Source organism: Centruroides vittatus, unplaced genomic scaffold (genome assembly GCF_030686945.1).
Source record: "Centruroides vittatus isolate TY-2023 unplaced genomic scaffold, ASM3068694v2 contig_811, whole genome shotgun sequence".
Lineage (NCBI taxonomy): Eukaryota > Metazoa > Arthropoda > Arachnida > Scorpiones > Buthidae > Centruroides > Centruroides vittatus.
In genome coordinates, this window is record NW_027122529.1 from 210056 (window position 1) to 231298 (window position 21243).

A 21243-nucleotide genomic window follows, 5' to 3' on the forward strand; every position below is an offset into this window, starting at 1 on the left:
AGTCTAGCACAGATCCTATTTCATAGAATTTCTTTGCAATGATTAAACAATAGATTTTTGAATGGCACTGACATTCTAGAATAATTGATTTTTAATACTTTTTGCTCAATAATTTGTGATTCGGAAAATAAATATTCTTCCGTAATAATAATAAAGTACTTTTATTTTTGTATATAGTCTCCATCTTGAACAGAGAGTACCGCATATTTTAAGTCTTGTTTCAGATATGGAAACTTAACAATGGAGAAATTATTTGTATTTGAAATTGTCAAGTAAATACTAGGACCGTCTTTATAATTATTTACTTTTATTCATGAAAATCGATCACATTATTTTTGTTTCGTGTTTATGTTAGTTACACCTCAAAACTGTATATGGTTTACATAGTTCCTTTGTATATAATTAAAGTAAAATATCTTAATAATTTTCAGATGAAATTATACACAAATAATTGTTTATATTTGTTTTACTGTTATCCAAGAAAGCTTTTGATATTCATATAAACAACAGAAGATCACATGTAAATAAATCATTATTCTATCGATTTGCTTTCTTGTATTTATTCTAAAATTCAAATTTATATATTAACATATTGTAGTTTTATATTGTAGTTGTGGGTTCTCACGAACAACTACTAATGTTCAATGGTCTCATCCACTCGGCTACTGATGGGCGCTTTTTTGTATGGAATGATTTCCATAATTTTAAGAGAAATAATAAAAACAAATGATAACATATTTTTTAGAACGCTTTTTTTAGCGAGTTTCCTTATCCCTATGTAAAACTTGGGCTTCAAGAGCACGTAAACTTACATGATAATGACCACTGGACAGATCTCGTGGATTCTACACTTGTTCTCTACTAGATTTTGAAAAGTTTCAAATCTGATGTGTCATTTTCTTAGTGAGATTTATCTATAATTTTTCACAATATACTTTCATACTTACGAAATCAAGACTGGTGTCAAGTTTGAGTCATACATATTATAGGATACTTTATATTGTAATAGTTACTTGTTTTATCTGAAAGTCTACATCTTTAATTGATAAGAGAACCCGATCTATCCAGTTTGTGACCAGGACCTTTTACGTAAACAAACACAGATTAGAATTTGGACAAAGTTTCATCCTACAACATCTCCGAACAGTTTCTTTAATTTTCATTTACATTTCGATGTACCCGCTGTTGTCGCGTGAACACTACATCGAGTTGGCCACGGGTTCGATTCTGAAACACAGGCTGGTCACTTACAGTTTTTTTTTACTTTAATTTATTCGTGTCTAACGTGTAAATAAAAGCTAAGATAGTCGTAGAAAGTCTTCCTCTTGGCAGATTACCCATGCTTCATTTTGCAGTATCCCTTCAAACACAACCAAACCAACGTGATCGAGTCTATGAAGGAAAACGTTAAAAAAAAAGCGAAAATATTCTGATTCAATTCAAGAACAAAAGCGAACATTTTGCTATTTAAGTTTAATATAAATAAAAAAAACGAAAGTAAATAACTTAATTTCACTTTCAACAGTTTGATGATATTAAACTGATATCTCAGTGTTATACTGGTGGGACGATGTGTTTGTTTTGTTGTAATTATATTTTGTGATAACGTTATCATTCGAAAAAGTGAAGATCAGAAACGTGCAATTTATCTTTAAGCTTAGGATAGATGATGAATGACTTTGATAAAATGATACAAACAATACCAATCGATACTGAATTATTCAGTTGAGGTCATCTTGATTAAAGTTAAATACAATTACAGAGTTTGTTTTCTAAATCTGAAATAATTTGAGAAACACTTTCTTCTTTCTTTACTTTAGTTATAAAATTCATTTAATAGATGTTTTTACTCTTTTAACTGTTTCATTGCACAACTAACATTCACAAAATAGCCTGACACCTCAACTATCAAATTTTTTTTGTGTGTATTGGTTTTGAGTATTTTTTGGCATTAGATACATTTAAATAAAACTAAGTATTAAGCATATTAATAATACACAGTGCAAGCCTAATTTATTATAAAAAAAAGTTTCCACCTGTATACAAAATTTAGTAATATTCATATAGAGTATAATGTGAAAACAGGATTTTTAGCCTTTTTAATTAATTTAGGTAAAAAAAATTCTAGTCAAGTTTTAAGTCATAAATCCATGAGGTTATTATATATATAAAAACCAAACTGTTGTACGAATTTTAAAAATTTGGGATATTTAGCTATTAGGATTGATTGTAAATTTTTTGTCTATGTACTGTACAGTATGACAATGCAACATGAATGCTTCCTTATAAGAAGCATTACAATTTATTTCAGTGTAGCTTTAATCTTTTCTTCTAACACCAACAGCTAGATGTCAATTTAAAAGTTAAAGTTGGTAAAGTTAAGAAAATTTATGTTAAAATTGTGAATTATGGCAAATTCTTCCACCCTCATCTGGGCTTAATGGTAATGTATAACACACTTCTCAAAACTTTAACACTAATTCTGTCACTAGATCCTAGTGAGGCTTTGAGGGGTGAGTTATGGAATATGGCAAATAAATTTATTATATGAGACGATGTTTAAAATTATGTTAAAATTAGTAATTATGCCACAATTGGCAACTTTGTTTTGCAATGAATGATGTTGAGCTAGACATATCTGCCATCACTGAAAATTGAACAATGCTGCCAAAAATATTAGGACATTCAATAAGCAATGCACATAGGTCTTTCTCTTAAGCAATGTTTTTTTTTTTTTTTGTTACAAATCCAAATATACTTCATTATTCCCCAATTAATTGGTCACAAGTCCCCTTATTCCACATAGTCTCCATTTAAATCTAAGGCCTTACTCCACTTACATGCCAGTTCAGTACCAATCGGCTGGTCTCTCTCTCAGCCACTTCCTGACGTATTCTATGATTTGCTCATCGTTGTCATATCGCTTCCCTCGGATAGCATCCTTCAGAGGGCCAAACAAATGAAATTCAGAAGGCGCAAGATCCGGGCTGAAGGGTGGGTGAGGAAGAGAGTCCATCTAAGATTTATGATCTTTTGAAGCGTGTGCAGGCTAGTATGTGGCCTCGCGTTATTGTGTTGAAAGAGAATTTGGTTAACATTTTTATGGGGACAAAAGTAGTACAGTAGAAAGTCGTTAATCGGAACCCCGGTAATCGGAATCGCCGGTAATCGGAACGATTTTCAGTCGGACTGTGTCGTGCTGAATCGAACGTTTTTGATACTAAATTTACTTCTAAAGTATAATTTTCATGTTTTTATATTCTTCAATATATTTATTTTGTTTGCACAAAATGAAAAAATAATTTTTAACGATACGATAGCCTCGATTATTATTATAAAAATTTCCGTTAGGCTTAAAATCGACGAAAATTCAACACGAAGCGACACGCAACGGAGAAAAATTTGAACATCGGACAGGTTAATGTTTTTTTTCGTACATAATCGGTAATCGGAACAAATTACTAATGTAAACAACCCCAGTCCCCAAATGATTCCGATTAACGACTCTCTACTGTATATAAAATGTTTCTTCTAGCCGTAATCGTGTAGATGACTTTTTATTAAAAATAGCTAAATTTTTCAATTCTTTGCTTGTTATGAGTGTTTTTTTCCTATTTTATTTTAGTTTTTGACATCTCCCACAACATTTCTTTACCAAAAAATACAATAGTATTTCTGACTGGTATCACGTGGGGGCAATATTTTTAACAAAAAATCATCAAATTTTAACCTTTTATCACAGAAAATAACATATAACCTTCAAAATCTCATAATCTCATCTCATAAACAAACACATCTCATAAACTCATTAAAATTCCCGCCAAAATTTTAATTTACATTTATTAATTTAGTATTGTATTTATATTTGTTTGGTTTTTTAGTAAATTTAAAAAGAAAAAAAGCTGAAGTACAAAGTAGTGACAGCGATGAGCAGGATGAAAAAGTTAAAAAGAGAAACAAAATGGAGATCGCGTCGTATGATTCTAGCTCGTTCACGGCAACGGAAGATGCTCAGTATCAAAAAGTAGATCAAGATCCTAATGCTGATGCACGTCTTCGTGATGATTGTGTGGGTGACCAGGATGCAAATTCTACGATGGATGACTGCAACGAAAATGACATTGGTCGATTTGTTGGGCAAGCGTCCATGTTATTACACGAAAAGAAGAAAGAATTGCTTGAAAATTGTTGGATGCCTCCTAGGGCTTACGACTTTGTGAAAGACGCCGAGCATTTAAAGAGAAAATTTAATTATTCATGGTTGGAAACGTACTCGCCGTGGTTGGTATATTCTCGATGCCAAAAAGGTGGCTTTTGTAAATATTGCACGTTGTTTCCGCCAAATCCGAGTTCCGTTAAAGGTGTATTAGGGTCATTTATCGTAAAACCATTTCGTAAGTTTAATGATGCTCACGATCAATGCAAAAAGCACATGAAAACACACTTTCATAAGGAGGCACTGGAAGCTGCTAGATCATTTTTAGGAAATTTGCCTGTCGATGTGCAACTCAATAAATACTCTCAGAGCCGTATTGAGGAAAATCGAAGAATTATAACGTCGATCGTTTCTTGTATTACATTTTGTGGATCCCACGACTTAGCGGTGCGAGGTAAACATTATGGTGAAGGAATTCTTGAGGACTTGTACCAGCTGCGAATTGATGCGGGAGATGTGGTTTTGAAGAAACACATCGATCATGGGAAGAAAAATGCAAGCTATCGATCGGTTGATATCCAAAATGAAATTATTAGCATTTGTGGAGATGTGCTTAAGGAAGATATTATAAAAGAAGTAAAAGAAGCAGAAGCATATAGTGTATTAGCAGACAAAACAGCTGACATTTCTGGAACAGAACAGTTATCTATTGGACTGCGTTATTTTCATGAGAAAAACAACGAAGTTCAAGAAGCAGTGGCGTAGCGTAGTGGGGGCGGTAGGGGCGGTCTGCCCCGGGCGGCACTTTTAGGGGGCGGCAAAATTTCACAATAAATAATAATACGTTGTAAAAATTTTTGTAATAAATGTGATTATTATATTGTAAAACATATATACATGACTTTTTTATTTGTAACCTGTACAATACACGATAATGATGATTGTTCTTGCCGAAAAGTTTTTTAGAATTACTGTGTATTTTAGTCTTTTAAATTGAGATACCTAAATAAGGGGGCAGCGAAATTTCCTCCATCCCAGGCGGTTGACCCCCACGCTACGCCACTGCCAAGAAGTATTTGTTGAATTTGTTGAGCTAAAAGGTCTGGATGCGAAATCTATCGCACAAACCATTGATGAATTTTTGACAAAAGAAGAACTTATTTCAGTAAAATGCGTTGGATTAGGATTTGATGGTTGTTCGACAATGTCCGAAAAAGAAGGTGCTGTACAAGCAATCTTACGCAAAAAATACACTAAAGCTTTGTTCTTTCATTGTTCTTCGCACAAACTAAATCTAGTAATCAATGATCTCAATGCTCTGCCTGAAATTCGGAACACCATAGGAACCACGAAAGACATTATTTCATTTTTTCGGGAATCAATTTTGAGGAGGAAATTAATACCTAATACAGTAGAGACTCGTAAATCGGAACCCCGGTAATCGGAATCGCCGGTAATCGGCACGATTTTCAGTCGGACTGTATCGTGCTGAATCGAAAATTTTTGATACTAAATTTACTTCTAAAGTATAATTTTCATGTTTTTATATTCTTCAATATATCTATTTTGTTTGTACAAAATGCAGAAATAATTTTTAACGATACGATAGCCTCGATTATTATTATAAAAATTTTCGTTAGGCTTAAAATCGACGAAAATTCAACACGAAGCGACACGCAACGAAAAAAAATTTGAACATCGGACAGGTTAATATATTTTTTCGTACATAATCCGTAATCGGAACAAATCCCTAATCTGAACAACCCCAGTCCCCAATTGATTCCGATTTTCGGTTCACTACTGTATTTCCACGCTCTGCGAAACAAGGTGGAGCGAGAAACATAAAACCATCAGAGTTTTTAAGGATAATTTTCATGTTATAATGGAGGCTTTAGAAACTTTATCGCGTGATGGAAACAGTGCGACTCGAAATCATGCATTTCAGCTCCGTGCCGCCGCTTCAAGAGTTTCGTTTATTCTGTGCCTTTTGTTGATAGCCAAATACTCGGTTTTGATGGAACCCGTGGTAAACGTACTCTAGTCTGTAACTTTGGACGCGATCAAGGTTTTGCAGCACATTAAGAACATTATGCAATTGCTTAAAAGACACCGCGATGATGCCGATAAAGTCACAGATGAAATTTTAAGGGATGCTTTTGTCATTGCAAAAACACTCGGACTGGAGGAGGACATGACATCAGTGCCGCGCATTTTTGGAAGACAAATTTATCGAAGCAACCATCCAGCAAGAAGTCCTTCAGAATACTGGTAAAGGTCTTTAATAATACCATACCTGGACTCCATTATTACTTCTCTTAAAAAACTATTTGCAAAAGAAAATACTCCATCATTCGCATTATCTAAATTACACCCGGCGCAAATGCAAACCATGTCCATGGAAAGTCTCACAAAAGCTTGCCAAACTTTTTCTCAATTTTACGATTTACCAAACATTAAATATGAAATTGAACTGTGGCAACAATTGTGGCAGGATAAACCCAATCTAACTGAGCTGGCCGTTGTGGATGTTCTAAAAGAAACGAAAACTTTTTTTCCCGAAACGAGTAAAGCGCTAAAAATTTTGATTACTCTACCGTGCACAACGTGTACTGTAGAGCGATCCTTTAGCAGCCTGAGACGAATGAAAACCTGGCTAAGAAGTACCATGGTGGAAAGTCGCTTCAATGGTCTTGCAATGATGAGTGTCCATAGAAAGATCATCAATGAGAACATAAGGGATTTTAATAATAAATTAGTAGAAAAATTCACCAAAAACCCAAGAAGATTATGTTTTAATTAAAATAATCTTCTTAAGCTTCTTAAAATTTATGAATCGTTTTTATTTTACCTACATACAATTCATATCCTCTATCAATTTATATCATCTTGCCTCTCCCTGGCCCGTTGGCTGGCGACGCCCTTGCCTATCGTTAGTACGAAATTTCGATCTCTAAATAGAGAAGCTGCGCAGAGATTCCAAATTGAGATGAAGTCGCTCAAATTCATCATCATCGATGAAATGTCAATGATTGGTGCAAGAATGCTTTACATGATCGAGAGAAGATTGAGAGAGATAAACCCCGAGAAAGATGAGCCTTTCGGTGGATTCTTTATCTATTTGTTTGGAGATTTTCGTCAGCTTCCTCCTGTTAAAGATACTTCTCTCTACTCGAGTGTTTCTTACGATGTAATGTCCCAACAAGGTAAATTCGCATTTGATTCTTTTGAGAAGTTCATTGAACTTAGTAATTCTCATAGACAAAATAGCGCAGATAGTTCCTTCACAGATATCTTACAACATCTAGCTTCGGGTGATTTCTCTGATACATGTCTGAACATTCTGACGACAAGAAATCGAGCCTATTTATCCAGAGATGAACTTGATCAGTTCCAAACGGCAGTAGAACTATATCCAAAAAACCGAGTAAACCGAGTTTTTTAACATTAATAACATTATTGCCTATGTATGTCGGCCGGGACCACAGAAAACTGACTGACTAACCTACGGTGTCGAGTTATCCGGGTGTCGACTTATGCGGAGTCGAGTGTATATGATTTTCTCGTGCGACATTTAAACCTTCCAGGTTATGATGAGTAGTGTGATTATCTACAGAGCCGTAACTAGAGTATGGCCAACGTGGCCCTCGCCATAGGCGCCGATTTAATAAAGGCGCCAACGATTGGCCATACTCTAGTTACGGCTCTGTAGTTGGACATTTACAGTAGTTGGCCATTGTAGTTGGCCATTTGTAGTTGGCCATTTAATAAAGGCGCCAACGAGAATGTTTCAGAATAGGCCTAATATGCATTCGAAATTAATAACACAAAAAAGTCTATATTTATATTTATATAGTAGTTATAATCTGTAATTTCTACGAACATATATTTTAAAATAAACCACCATTTTTATTTTTATTTAATAACAAAAATTGAAAAGACGCCATTTTTATTCGTTGCCATAAACGTCCAAAATCCTAGTTACGGCACTGATTATCTACAATTAATAAAGCCGGTCTGTCTGCTGTTAGTCTTGTTTTCTCAATAAACACTTGTAGCCAGTTGTTAAAGGTGTTAGTAGTTATCCAGGCAGAATCAGAACACCAAGCTTGAGAGCCATTGGGAGCTCCGTGCAAAAGACGTTCATACATTTTCTTTCTTTCTTTAAATATAAAGCAAGGTGGGATACAGTTACCAGTTCCACCACAAGCACAGATCACTGTGGTAAGTTGCCCTTTTTCTGCTGTTGCTACGACCCCTATTTGTTTTCTGCCTTATACAGAAATTACTCGAGGAGGTTTGGAAGCACTAGTCTTGACACCAGTCTCATCGATATTATAGATGTCATCGGGACGCGACTAAAAGTTGTGTTGAGAAATAACGCTCCACAGGTTATCAGAGAACCGATCCACCTGCGTGCGATTAAAAGCAGAGCAACGAGTTAAAGCTGTGGGTTCCGGTGACCTATATGTTAGTTGGGGATGCCTTTTTATAAATCCGTCAAGCCATGCCCTCCCAGCCTTCTCACATGTAAAAGGATGCGGTATTTTAATTTGAGTCGCATCCTGATAAGCTAATTGCTGTAGACTTTGTTTTGTTAAACCATAAAAAAGCATGTCTCGTTCAATAGCAAGGTCACAAATTTTTCGCTCTATTTCTTTTGAAAAAAATACGTTAAAACCTACCCAGGTTTTTGGACGCGTCATCTTTTTTGATATGGCGAGGTAAAGTTCCTATCGAATTTCCATATTTTTTGACGCTAAGCTTATTGCTGTAGTTTTAGCTTCATCCATCGCCATCTGCATCGTTTCTTCAGTCCAAGAATCTCTGTTGCTCTTTCTTATATACTTGTTCACCATCTGGAAACAATTACATCCTCAATTAGTTAGATAAATTGAAAACAGAAATCAAAATAATTGCGCGCGGGCAACATAGAAACTATTCCACCTTGCCCTAAAATGCAATTTTCCATCTTGCCCATGTGCCCATTGCCAATAATAATATCAACGCTTTAAAAATCCTTGAATTTTTTAGGGATACTATAGATTACCACCTATGGAATATCGGGACATTGAGTATATATCTGAACTGAGGGGACCGAGACGAGTTCAACGATACTCTTCTTTTGGACCGGAGACGAAAAATATGTTATCATACTTTTTAATGTTTTCATGCAGACGGCATCATAGGTTCTAGTGCTGCCATCTCGCGGTAAAGTCTGCAAACAAATTCAAAAAAAGCACTCTGAAAGGCAAGAAATTGCACGAACAGTCGAATGCCACTTCTTTTTTTTTTCTTTTGTTTAAGAACTATTGTGAATTAATAACTAGTGACGGTAAACAATCGGCGTTAAATTGTAAAAAAAAACGACAGAAAAACGTTCTTTTTAATAAAATAAGCTGCGGGGAGGAAGCTCTATCAAAGTGAAGATGTTACGAGTATCACAAAGAAGTTCAAAGTTGAAAAATTGCTGTAACTGACGATCGAAATAATGGACAACACAAAATTGCAATTGTTTGTGCTGATGGAAGAGCAGACGTTGGAAAAATTACAGACGGTTGCAAATGCAGGCTGTATGTGGAACATAACATGGCCTTAAAGAACTGAAAAAAAAACGTAAGAAAATTGATATTCTTTGTTGGCAATGCCAAGCCTCATACAAATGTTGTAATTATTAGTTATGTGGCGGAACGTGGTGCTAATGTTCTACAACTTTATTGTTTCCCCGATCTAAGTCCTAATGAGAGCCGTAGCGATGTTTTTGACGCTTTTGCTGGCGAATTAGATTTTTTGTCCACTGTATACTAATGATTGCAAAGATTGAGGGCATTAAGCGCCCCCAAACCTATCCATTGAGTTGATGGCCGAGTAATCAAAGTGGCAGCCTACCGCTCTGGGTGACTAAGGATCGGATCCGGACGGCTAGAAAAATCCCTAGGAATTTTTCGAGAGGTGGTCCGTCCAGATATGTTGTCTGTCACCACCTGGCCACCCCGTTGTGGGCTGGTCAAACCCATAATGGGCTTGCTAAAAGAGGCCCTCTTAGTGATTACAGGTAGGAAAGAGTGAAAGAAACGGTCTATACATTGCTAAGGCTCTGGTTCTAATAAGTTGATCTTTTACCAAACAATGTATGGAATTCATACGTAACAAATCGAATAAAATTTTCCCAACCCTTAAAGAAGTTGACTTCAGAAAAAATTTAGAAAATTCACCTTCAGGAAATATTTAACTAAAAGACGATTTCTGAATAACTTTGTAAAATGTTTCCTGAAGATAAATTTGTTAAATGAAAGTTTATTGGACCCAAGGATGATAATTTTGTAATGTTAAACAAATACTTTATATCCTGGCGTAGTTTGCATTTTAAATGAGTTAATAACAATAATAGGTAAAATTTCACCAATTTATGTTTATGTGCACCGTCATAGCGGTGGTCGCGACTGTACGTGCTCTCGACAGACCTCCTGGGGGAAGCTGCCGGCAGGCCGCCGATTGTTTAATATTGTTTGATGAAAACTTATCTTCCACTGATGTAGTGTTCAGAAATGTTATCGATGTTTTGTGGTTAAAAATGTCGTGGGAAGATGGAAAAAATAAAGAAAATGTGAAAAACGCTAAAAAAGTCAAATTTTTTAATATTTTTGATTGTTTTTTGTGACTAATCTCTCGATAAAAATCTCCCACACAGAAACCGGCCAGAAATGTCAACGTGTTTTAAAGTAAAAAAAGTTGAGGGAGATGTATTTTGAAAGTTATATGTGATTTTCAGGGGTAAAAGGTTAAAATTAGATGATTTTTTGTTAAAAATGTTGCCCCCACATGATACCAGTCAGAAATACTATTGTATTTTTTGGTAAAGAAATGTTGGGGGAGATGTCAAAAACTAAAATAAAATAGAAAAAAACACTCAAAACAAGCAAAGAATTGAAAAATTTCGCTATTTTTAATAAAAAGTCATCTACACGATTACGGCTAGAAGAAACATTTTATATACTACTTTTGTCCCCATAAAGATGTTAACCAAATTCTCTTTCAACACAATAACGCGAGGCCACATAATAGCCTGCACACGCGTCAAAAGATGGGCTACCCTTCCTTACCAACCCGGATCTTGCACCTTCTGACTTCCATTAGTTTGGCCCTCTGAAGGATGCTATCTAAGGGAAGCGATATGACAACGATAAGCAAATCTAGAAGGGGCTGAGAGAGAGACCAGCCGAGTGGTACCGAACTGGCATCTAACTGGCGTAAAGACTTAGATTTAAATGGAGACTATGTGGAATATAATCCCAAAAAATACTTAAAATCAGTACATAAAAAAAAATTTGATAGTTGAGGTGTCAGGCTATTTTGTGAATGTTAGTCGTGCAATGAAACAGTTAAAAGAATAAAAACATCTATTAAATGAATTTTATAACTAAAGTAAAAAAAGGAAAAAGTGTTTCTCAAATTATTTCAGATTTAGAAAACAAACTCTGTAATTGTATTTAACTTTAATCAAGATGACCTCAACTGAATAATTCAGTATCGATTGGTATTGTTTGTATCACTGTATCAAAGTCATTCATCTTTTTTCCTAAGCTTAAAGATAAATTGCATGTTTCTGATCTTCACTTTTTTCGAATGATAACGTTATCACAAAATATAATTACAACAAAACAAACACCTGTCCCACCAGTTTTACACTGAGGTATCAGTTTAATATCATCGAAGTGTTAAAAGTAAAATTAAGTTATTTACCTTCTACGACTATCTTAGCTTTTATTTACACGTTAAACACGAAGAAAATTAAAAAAAAAACTGTAAGTGACCATCCTGTGTTTCAGAATCGAACCCGTGGCCAACTCGATGTAGTGTTCACGCGACAATCAGTGGGTACATCGAAATGTAAATGAAAATTGAAGAAACTCCGTCACTCGAAGATGTCATAAAATGAAACTTTGTCCAATTTCTAATCTGTGTTTATTTACGTAAAAGGTTGTTGTCACAAACTGTATAGATCTGGTTCTCTTATCAATTAAAGATGTAGACTTTCAGATAAAACAAGTAACTATTACAATATAAAGTATCCTATAATATGTATGACTCAAACTTGTACCAGTCTTGATTTCGTAAGTATTAAAGTATATTGTGAAAAATTATAGATAAATCTCACTAAGAAAATGACACATCAGATTTGAAACTTTTCAAAATCTAGTAGAGAACAAGTGTAAAATTCACGAGATCTGTCCAGTGGTCATTATCATGTAAGTTTACATGCTCTTGAAGTCCAAGTTTTACATGGGGATAAGGAAACTTGCTAGAAAAAAACGTTCTAAAAAATATGTTATCATTTGTTTTTATTATTTCTCTTAAAATTATGGAAATCATTCCATACAAAAAAGCGCCCATCAATAGCCGAGTGGATGAGACCATTGAACATTAGTAGTTGTTCGTGAGAACCCACAACTACAATATAAAACTACAATATGTTAATATATAAATTTGAATTTTAAAATAAATACAAGAAAGCAAATCGATAGAATAATGATTTATTTACATGTGATCTTCTGTTGTTTATATGAATATAAAAGCTTTCTTGGATAACAGTAAAACAAATATAAACAATTATTTGTGTATAATTTCATCTGAAAATTATTAAGATATTTTACATTGATTATATACAAAGAAACTATGTAAACCATATACAGTTTTGTTGTGTAACTAACATAAACACGAAACAAAAATAATATGATCGATTTTCATGAATAAAAGTAAATAATGATAAAGAAAATCCTAGTATTTACTTAACAATTTCAAATACAAATAATTTCTCCATTGTTAAGTTTGCATACCTGAAACAAGACTTAAAATATGTGTAACTCAAAGAGTTTCTGTTCAAGATGAAGACTATATACAAAAATAAAAGTACTTTATCATTATTATTATAGAAGTATATTTATTTTCCGAATCACAAATTATTGAGCAAAAAATATTAAAAATCAATTATTCTAGAATGTCAGTGCCATTCAAAAATCTATTGTTTAATCACTGCAAAGAAATTCTATGAAATAGGATCTGTGCTAGACTACAGAAAAGGTGTGGGTGCTAAAAATCTGCTCGAAAAAGAAAATAAATTAAGCAAACTTTCAGAAAGTCTATGGAAATCTTTTGAGCAAACCATTACTATTACCTGGCAATCAACGAAACGATTGAACGTTTTGATTAATGTAACCCTTGGTGCCAAGATGGCGGCTCGTCTCTGATTCTAGCAAATAAACAGTGGGACGCATGTTCTAAAATACGTGTATTTTAATAATTTGGTCGCTAATAATTATGGTAATTTATTAATTTATTCAAATAGCTTAGGTTAGGTTAGAACGTGCGTCCCACTGTTTCCTTGTTGGAATCAGAGACGAGCTGCCATCTTGGCACTAAGTATTACACTAACCAGAGTGTTTTAAACACTTACAGATTTCATATGAACAAGAAAAGAAAAATATCGTTTCTTTCACCGTCTCTTAATGATCATTCTTATACCGAATTTCGGACGAAGAATGACATCACCGGATTCAAAAATCTTATCTCTATGGTCCAAAGACTTCACTCGAAAATGTCGAAGAACATTGGCTAAAACTGTCTTCATCTCCATCATGGCAAATCTTTGACCTGAACAAAGGTAAATAATTACAAACACGTAAAGGCCTTTGTCTAGTGTCGCGAGTACTCACCTATGCAATTGCGTGGACCGGCAGAAAACGGCACAAATGCAAAGGGATGACGTTTCTCGCAGTGTTCTGGTAGAAATCGATCCGGATCGAACACTTCGGGATTTTCGAACACCGTTGGATTATGATGAATCCCATAAATGTTGATTATAAGAGATGAATTTGCTGGCAAGATATAATCACCTGAAAGCAAATTTAATTGATTTAGATGCAATTTATGCCATAGCTTCAATGTTTAATTACTTTCAAAATGCAATACATACCAACTTTTATATCGGAAGGATTTTTTCTCAATATGAATGGAACAGGAGGATATATCCTAAGTGTTTCCTGAAATTACGCCTATATTTTAAAAAAGTTATCGAGTTCCTGATAATTGAATCAATTTTTGTTTTATTTTCAAAAAGAATAAGAGAGCCAAATTTAAAATTGTAATCACTATTTTCTAGCACTAGATCTACTAACTACTGTTTAAGTATAAAAATAAGTAAAAGTGGCGTAAGTTTACATGATGAAAGTTTATATTATCTATATTGTATATGGGCACTACTGACTAATCTGTGGGGACTAAGCCACCTGATAGTCTCTGGTATTTACGAGTCTGAATTCTTTATACATCAAAAAATCTGAGTTGCAATTTTATAAATAAAGTCTAATTACAAAAGCTTTTCTGAATACTTCGAGCTAGAGAAGGGCCGAGAAGAGATCGAAAATCCTCCATCGTCCTTGTTGTAAAGACACTATCTAACAAAGTGTCATCATTGCTAACCTATGAGCTTAGTTTAAAACTAAATGGTTACCTTGATAATACATTCCAGATACTTCATTCTTTTAAGCTCTTCGGACGTAATAGATTTATTCATGTTTTCACCAAAAATTTCCTGCAGTTCCTGGTACACTTTCTCTTGTATATCAGGATGCAATCCGAGCAGATAAAGAGACCAACTAATTCCCATAGCAGTTGTGTCGTGCCCCTAAAAATTAAATTCTTCAAACACAAACTTTTTTATTTCTAAATTCGTAAATAAAATTCATTTTACTTCGAACATGAAAGTGTCAACTTCTTCTCTGATATCCTCTTCGTCGAGACTTCCATCCGTTAAATGATGATAAAGTAGTAAATCAAGAAATGCTCGCCTCTTCTTCACCCCTACGACTTCTTTCTCTACTTGAAAGTTGTCGAGTGTTTGATTGTCTTCCAGTTCTTCGATCAGTTTCTGTTTCTTTTCTCTAATTACCTGAATTGTTTCCATTCTTTAATAACTTTAATGGTTTAACAATAAAAACAAATAAACTTGCCTTTCTGTCGAATTCGTGAACAGTTTCGATGTCTTTGTGAAATTTTTTTCCTAATGGACTCAAGTTAAAAATGGGACTGAACCAATACCACGGCTTTGTAAACCATTGCATAACTGCCGATGTTATTCTGAATTATGAAACACAGTGTGCTGTATTATAAATGTTTCAGGTAACAGAAACATTTCTCAAACTTTTAAAAATCCTTTAGTAATTACATTAAGCATATTTAAGACATAATATTATATTTAAGACATATTATAAATATATTATTTTGTTACAGTTTTAATCCGTAAAAACAATATCGTAAAGAAAGTTGTGATAATGCAATTAATTTGAGGCCCGAACAGGAGTATTTGAGAGAGACACAGCTTGTGTGTTAACCAAAGTTGAAAAAAAAATCACAGGATTATATTGACTCTATCCATATAAAATTAATGTTATTTATACTAACAGCTAATAACATCATTGAAAAGCTTTGTTTCAATAAAAAAGCGTTTTACGTATTTTATTTCGTAATAAAAATAAGCCAAAAGAGACCCGCGAAGAGGCAAAAGGACACCACGTACTTTCGAACACCATGTAAGCTCTCGATGGTATTATTGCCAAGACTGGAAAGTTACCGGTCTTCGCTCTCAAATTGGTACTTCGATATTTCTAGCCTGCACCGCATACTAGGGCGTAAAAGGTAATTAGGAATTTTATGTTTTGTCAGAAGGAATTAATTTCTTTTTTTTTGCCAGAAGTATCATTTATTCTCGAATTGGGAGAATTGGACAGTGCCCAATAAAGATTGACTTAATAATCACAAGTGTAATAACAAGTATGATATGAATTTAATACTTATAGTCACCTAATCTGATGCTGCTACACTAATATGCTTAATTGCATCGTTCAATGTAAAATCGTTAGAGTACTCGTAAGAAAGAATACTAAAAATGCAAAACATTTTTAGTATTGTTTCCTCTTCGCGGGTCCCTTTTAGCTTTCCTTTATTATGAAATAAAATACATAAAACGCTTCTTTGTTAAAACAAAGCAGTTTTAATGATGCTATTTCCTGTTAGTATAAATAGTATTAATTTTATACGAATAGAGTCACTACAGTCCTATGATTTTTTTTCAAGTCAGGTTAACACAGAACACAGACAACGCATCGTAGGAAAGAATACAAAAATGTTTTACATTTTTAGTATTTTTTCCTACAATGCATCGTCACTTAATTCAATCATGAATAATCTTAGCAGTAAAGCTGAAATCATCAATGAAAATAGAAACGAAAATATTGATTAAGGGAGAATTGAAAAAATCCGTAGAAACTCCTGAGTTATTAATTTACGGAAACAAGTTAAAAACAGACGTGAATAGAAAGGTTCCATTCAGATTTCTCTTTAAGAATCTTTTTAACTTACTCATTAATGGCAATCACATAATCAGTATCAGATCGGTCTTGAGCGTTAATATGAACTCCCATTGCCGAATCTGTGAGTTTTAATATATATTCATAAATAGCCTGTTTAATTTTAACACTTTCCTACATGTAAACATTGAATAATTTTTACCTCCAATAATATCCAAAGTGCAAACCGTAATCAACTCATCTATAAGAAATTCTTCGTTTTCCTCTTTCTTCTTTAACTTTTCAATTAACATGTTTGATTGATCGTTGAAAATTCCTTGAAAATCTTCGAGAATTCGAAAATGAAATGCTGGAGTTAATAATTTTCTACGATTTCTCCACTTATCGTTCGAACTGTTTCCATCGAAAACAAATAAATCAATACTTTAATTAATGTGACATATTCAATCGTAGTTTACCTTGTTAGAAGACCCGTCCCCAGCCATGGATGAAGAATATTATAAATCCAATCTTTGTTGATTACGGTGTAACTCTTCAGTACTTCCTGTGTTAAATAATCTATTGTTAACCTTAAATAACACGTAAATAATATGTGTTAAAGTAATTATACCTGAGCCGATTCGGGATGACATAACGCAAAATATTGATAGCCACCCCAAGAAACTTTTGCTACTTTCTCTTTCAAGGTTGAAATACACACAGTACCCATTATTTGAATTATAACTAGAAACAGTCATTGAATAAATAAAGCGTTACGTTCTATTAATCGATATTTGTACAGCGAATTTATAAATGTTAAAAAGTTCATTACAACATTCAAATCAATGCTCATACTTACATTTACCGCAAAGTTTTCGAAAATCTTGAGCCTTTACTGGACAGAAAATCAGATTCCAGACATAGGCCCAACTGGAGAGTTGTGGTATTTCGTTTGCCGATTTATTTCTGCTCTTTTTCTTCCATATATAGACAATTGAAAGAAATATTGCAAATCCAATAACTAATTTCCATTCGTATACTCGTTCTACATTGAATACGACCATTTTCACTTTGTTTCTGTTTTCGATAGGCAATCAGTTTTAAATTATTTATCTTGAATATAATTATCGCGATAATCAGTTGCATCGAAAACACTTTAAAAGATAAAATGAACTGTGTAGATATTGATGTAAACACTGTTGTTATACTTCACGTCGTATTAGCGTGATCGAAAAGTTAGATAAAAGTTTCAAAATTACAATCCTTGCTACTATCTAAAAATAACTTTTTAGAGAATATTATAAATTCTGACAAAATAGTTTAGTTTTCAAAATTTTGGAAAATATTCCTTACTTAGCCCTTCCAATTTATCAGACAGTTTATTAAAATTAATGAGTGAATCAACTCACATTTGTAGCAAGTTATGACTGCCAAATCGAGTCAAAGTTTTGCGTACCACCTAATTTGCATGCCATTATCGTGTATTATTTTAGCACTTATTGTGCTGTACTGGAGACTATTAATAATATTAGTACTCAGCAGGCAAGCCTGCCAGTCCATAAGGAAATAATGATTTTGGTTAACTGGAAGCCGACTGTGTTTATTTGCGATATGTATCCAGTAAAGTTGCTCATAACTGATCTGAATTGTATGCAAAATAACGAAAATAGTTATCGCCTGTTTTAATACAGTGACAAGTAAAATACATTTATGCGATAAAAAATAAATTTTTTTTAAATTGTTAAAAGAAAAAAACAGTGGCCTAGCTCATAAAACCACTGAACAGTGGTGGTTAGGTTTTTTTTAACTCTTTCCGCCCTGTGGGCACTAAGAGGGGCTCTTTTAGGAAGCCCATTATGGGTTCGGTCAGGCCCACAATGGGGCGACCGGGTGGTGAGGGACAGGGCCTAACATATCCGAACGGACTACCCCTCGAGAAATTCCTGCGAGATTATTCGACTCGTTCGGATTCGATCTTGAGTCTCCATAGCTGTAGGCTGCCACCTTGACCGCTCGGCCATCCAGCTGTCTCGGTGGTTAGGTTCGATTAGGTTAGGTTAGTGGTTATGATTGGTGGTAGTGGTTGGGTTCACTCCTAGCGAACGGGCTGGCCACGTGGTTTCGTGAGTTTTCTTAACGTTAGTAATACCTAAATAAGGGTCAGTTTCTAAATAAAGACATCCTGGCAGCTACCTCCACTTTTTCGTCAGATCGCCCACGTGGCTCGTTGTCGTAAACAAATAAACTAAATTAATATCTGCAATCATCCTCCATCTATTTGCTACCGCGCTCCATTAAATCGCAATAGGTAGCTTATTAGCCAAAATGTCTCCTTAAATTAAGTAAAGTCAATATAAAGGATTAATTTATTGCGATGATTTTGAAATTTCAGAAACTAGCAGCAAGTTAACTTACATGCTGAACGTCCCTTTGAATACCGTATGATTTTCGGCTTAATTTGTGGCAAGGACTGTATTATCTCAATTAATTTTGACCTTACATGCTTTCTGTTTCATAGAAGTAAACTTTGTTATAGCAGTCCAGAATCTAACATCTCATCAACAACACAACAGTTAATTAAGTGGGTTAAATAAAAAACGAGCCCTTTCAAAAAAATCTGATAACTTCCAAGCTTTCCTTATAAATTTATTTTAAACACGCACTTTGGAATAATAATCATAAAACTATTTAACTAAGATTTTATCGAACAATTCATATCGTTATTTATCAAAAATGTATTTTAATATCTTCTCTATCTAAGAACTTCATAACTAATTTTATATTATGAACGATAAAGTGAGTACAAACAGCGCCGGTTTAAGCCTCTAGCAAGCCCTAGACAAAATTTAAATTGGGGCCCCATTTAAATAAGTTGCTTCTAAACAAATCTTATATAATGTGACATTAGCGTAGCTAGCATGGGTGACACCCGGTGCGGATATCGTGGTGTCACCCCAAGTCACACCGTAGTGTCACCCTTTTTAACTCTTTTATAAAACACTATTGAATTGTAATATCTTCGCACTCGACTTGAACGCTGTATCGTATATGCGATGTCGCGACATATAGGTGTAGATTTAGAAAATAAATCATAACCATCCATACATCGGTACTACCACGAGACGCGGCCCTAGGAATATATCTAGATGGCGAGAGATTCCGTGGCGTTACTTCTGACCCACGGGAGGCTGTTGACCTTTTTTTTTTTTTTAAGGCAATGGCTAGTCGAGAGGAGCTTAGTAAGAAAAGAATTGTTAAGTACAGCATTTTCTGTCCTATCGAATTTCTTAAATTTAACTCATTTTCAAACAGAGAAATCTTCTGCACTGAAGCCGGGCCCCTCCGACTTACGGGCCCTAGACATTTGCCTACTTTGCCTATTCGATAATCCGGCCCTGAGTGCAAAGTACAAATGCGAATGTATCTTTCCTAAAAATAATTATAAGTATTTTGTAAATTTACATCAAATTACATTTTCATAGACTTGCTTTTGATCATCAAGTATTTTCAAAGATCAAACACACATAAAATCACTTATATTTAATGAAGATAAGTGATGTTTGCATACATTATTATTAGAAGGAAAATGTTTATATTGTCAACGGATCATCAAAGATAAAAAGGGTTGAAGTCGAGTTGTTTCGCAATATTTTCGATTAGATAACATCTGCAACGTTTAGGCGTATACAATACAAAATGAACAAACGATATCAGATACAATAGCGGTTTGAACTGCTCGATAAAATCTCAGATAAATACCATATTTAAAATACTAAAATATATTCCATAAAAAGCACAATTCCATAAACAAATATTTATGTTACCTCTTAACAGTGAGGGACGAGAATAGTCGTCCAAGGCGATCGAGTGGCAGTGGTGAGGGACGACTATACTCGTAAAAAAATTCTTATAAAATAACTGGACCATTTCGTGAAGTTTTAGAATTTTCACGAGTAGTTGGGTTCTCCAACTTTGTTTTGGAATATTTTTTAGTTCTTGAGAAATTACAAGAAAAGAGAGAAAATTAAAGTAAATATGAAATTTTACACGGCCATTTATCGACATAAATCGAATTTAAATTTCCCGCCGTCATCTGATTGGCTCGCGTCAGAAAAAAAGTAGTTGTGACTTCTGTAAATGACGCTATTGCGAGAGCACCGACACAACCCGAAAATGTAAACAGCCTACGTCATTAGTCTAACGGTCCTTGTCTGACCTACTTTTTGTAAAATCAACATTACAGTAAGACGTAGTAATTTATAGTAAAACGGTCTTCTCTAATATTCATAGTACTTTGTAAGCTTGAGATTTCAATTTAATAAGTATTATTTAGTTTCAGAAACATTACAAATACGTCATTAAGTAGGAGAATAACGAAAAACTTTATTTTTTGGTATAATACAATTTACAAAATTCAAAAGTTTGTATATCGTAATATTACGAAAAAATTACATCGAAACATACAAAGTCAACTAATTTACTTAAGTTCAGTTCATTATACCACTGTCCATGCTTTTGCCTTCCTCAGTTTTGTCAAACAAAATTCGAAATCTTTAATTAATCCTATAAATCCGAGGGTAGGAGATGGAGGATGATTCCTATCTTCTCTACCTCTTAACGGCACAAGACCTTGAGGTCCGACCTCGGTTGTCGAAAGGATGATTAAGGCTCGAGCGGTCAATGATTAGTTACGGATTTGGGATCGTAAGATCCGGTTTACGTCAGGAACTGACACCAATCTATCAA

The 21243-nt window shown here is 34.1% G+C and overlaps 1 protein-coding gene across 1 annotated transcript in view; it reads right to left on the minus strand.

Moving 5' to 3' along the window:
- The window catches only part of LOC136982136 (uncharacterized), a 50366-nt gene extending 32805 nt beyond the window's left edge, over positions 1–17561 (minus strand). Inside the window, exons 1-4 of the mRNA XM_067278560.1 lie at positions 17357–17561; positions 17129–17241; positions 16977–17062; positions 16721–16911 (exon numbers count right to left, since the gene is read on the minus strand). Of these exons, the coding sequence (XP_067134661.1) occupies positions 16721–16911; positions 16977–17062; positions 17129–17241; positions 17357–17561 (595 nt within the window). The remainder of the gene's footprint in view (positions 1–16720; positions 16912–16976; positions 17063–17128; positions 17242–17356) is intronic.
- Between the last annotated feature and the right edge of the window lie 3682 nt (positions 17562–21243).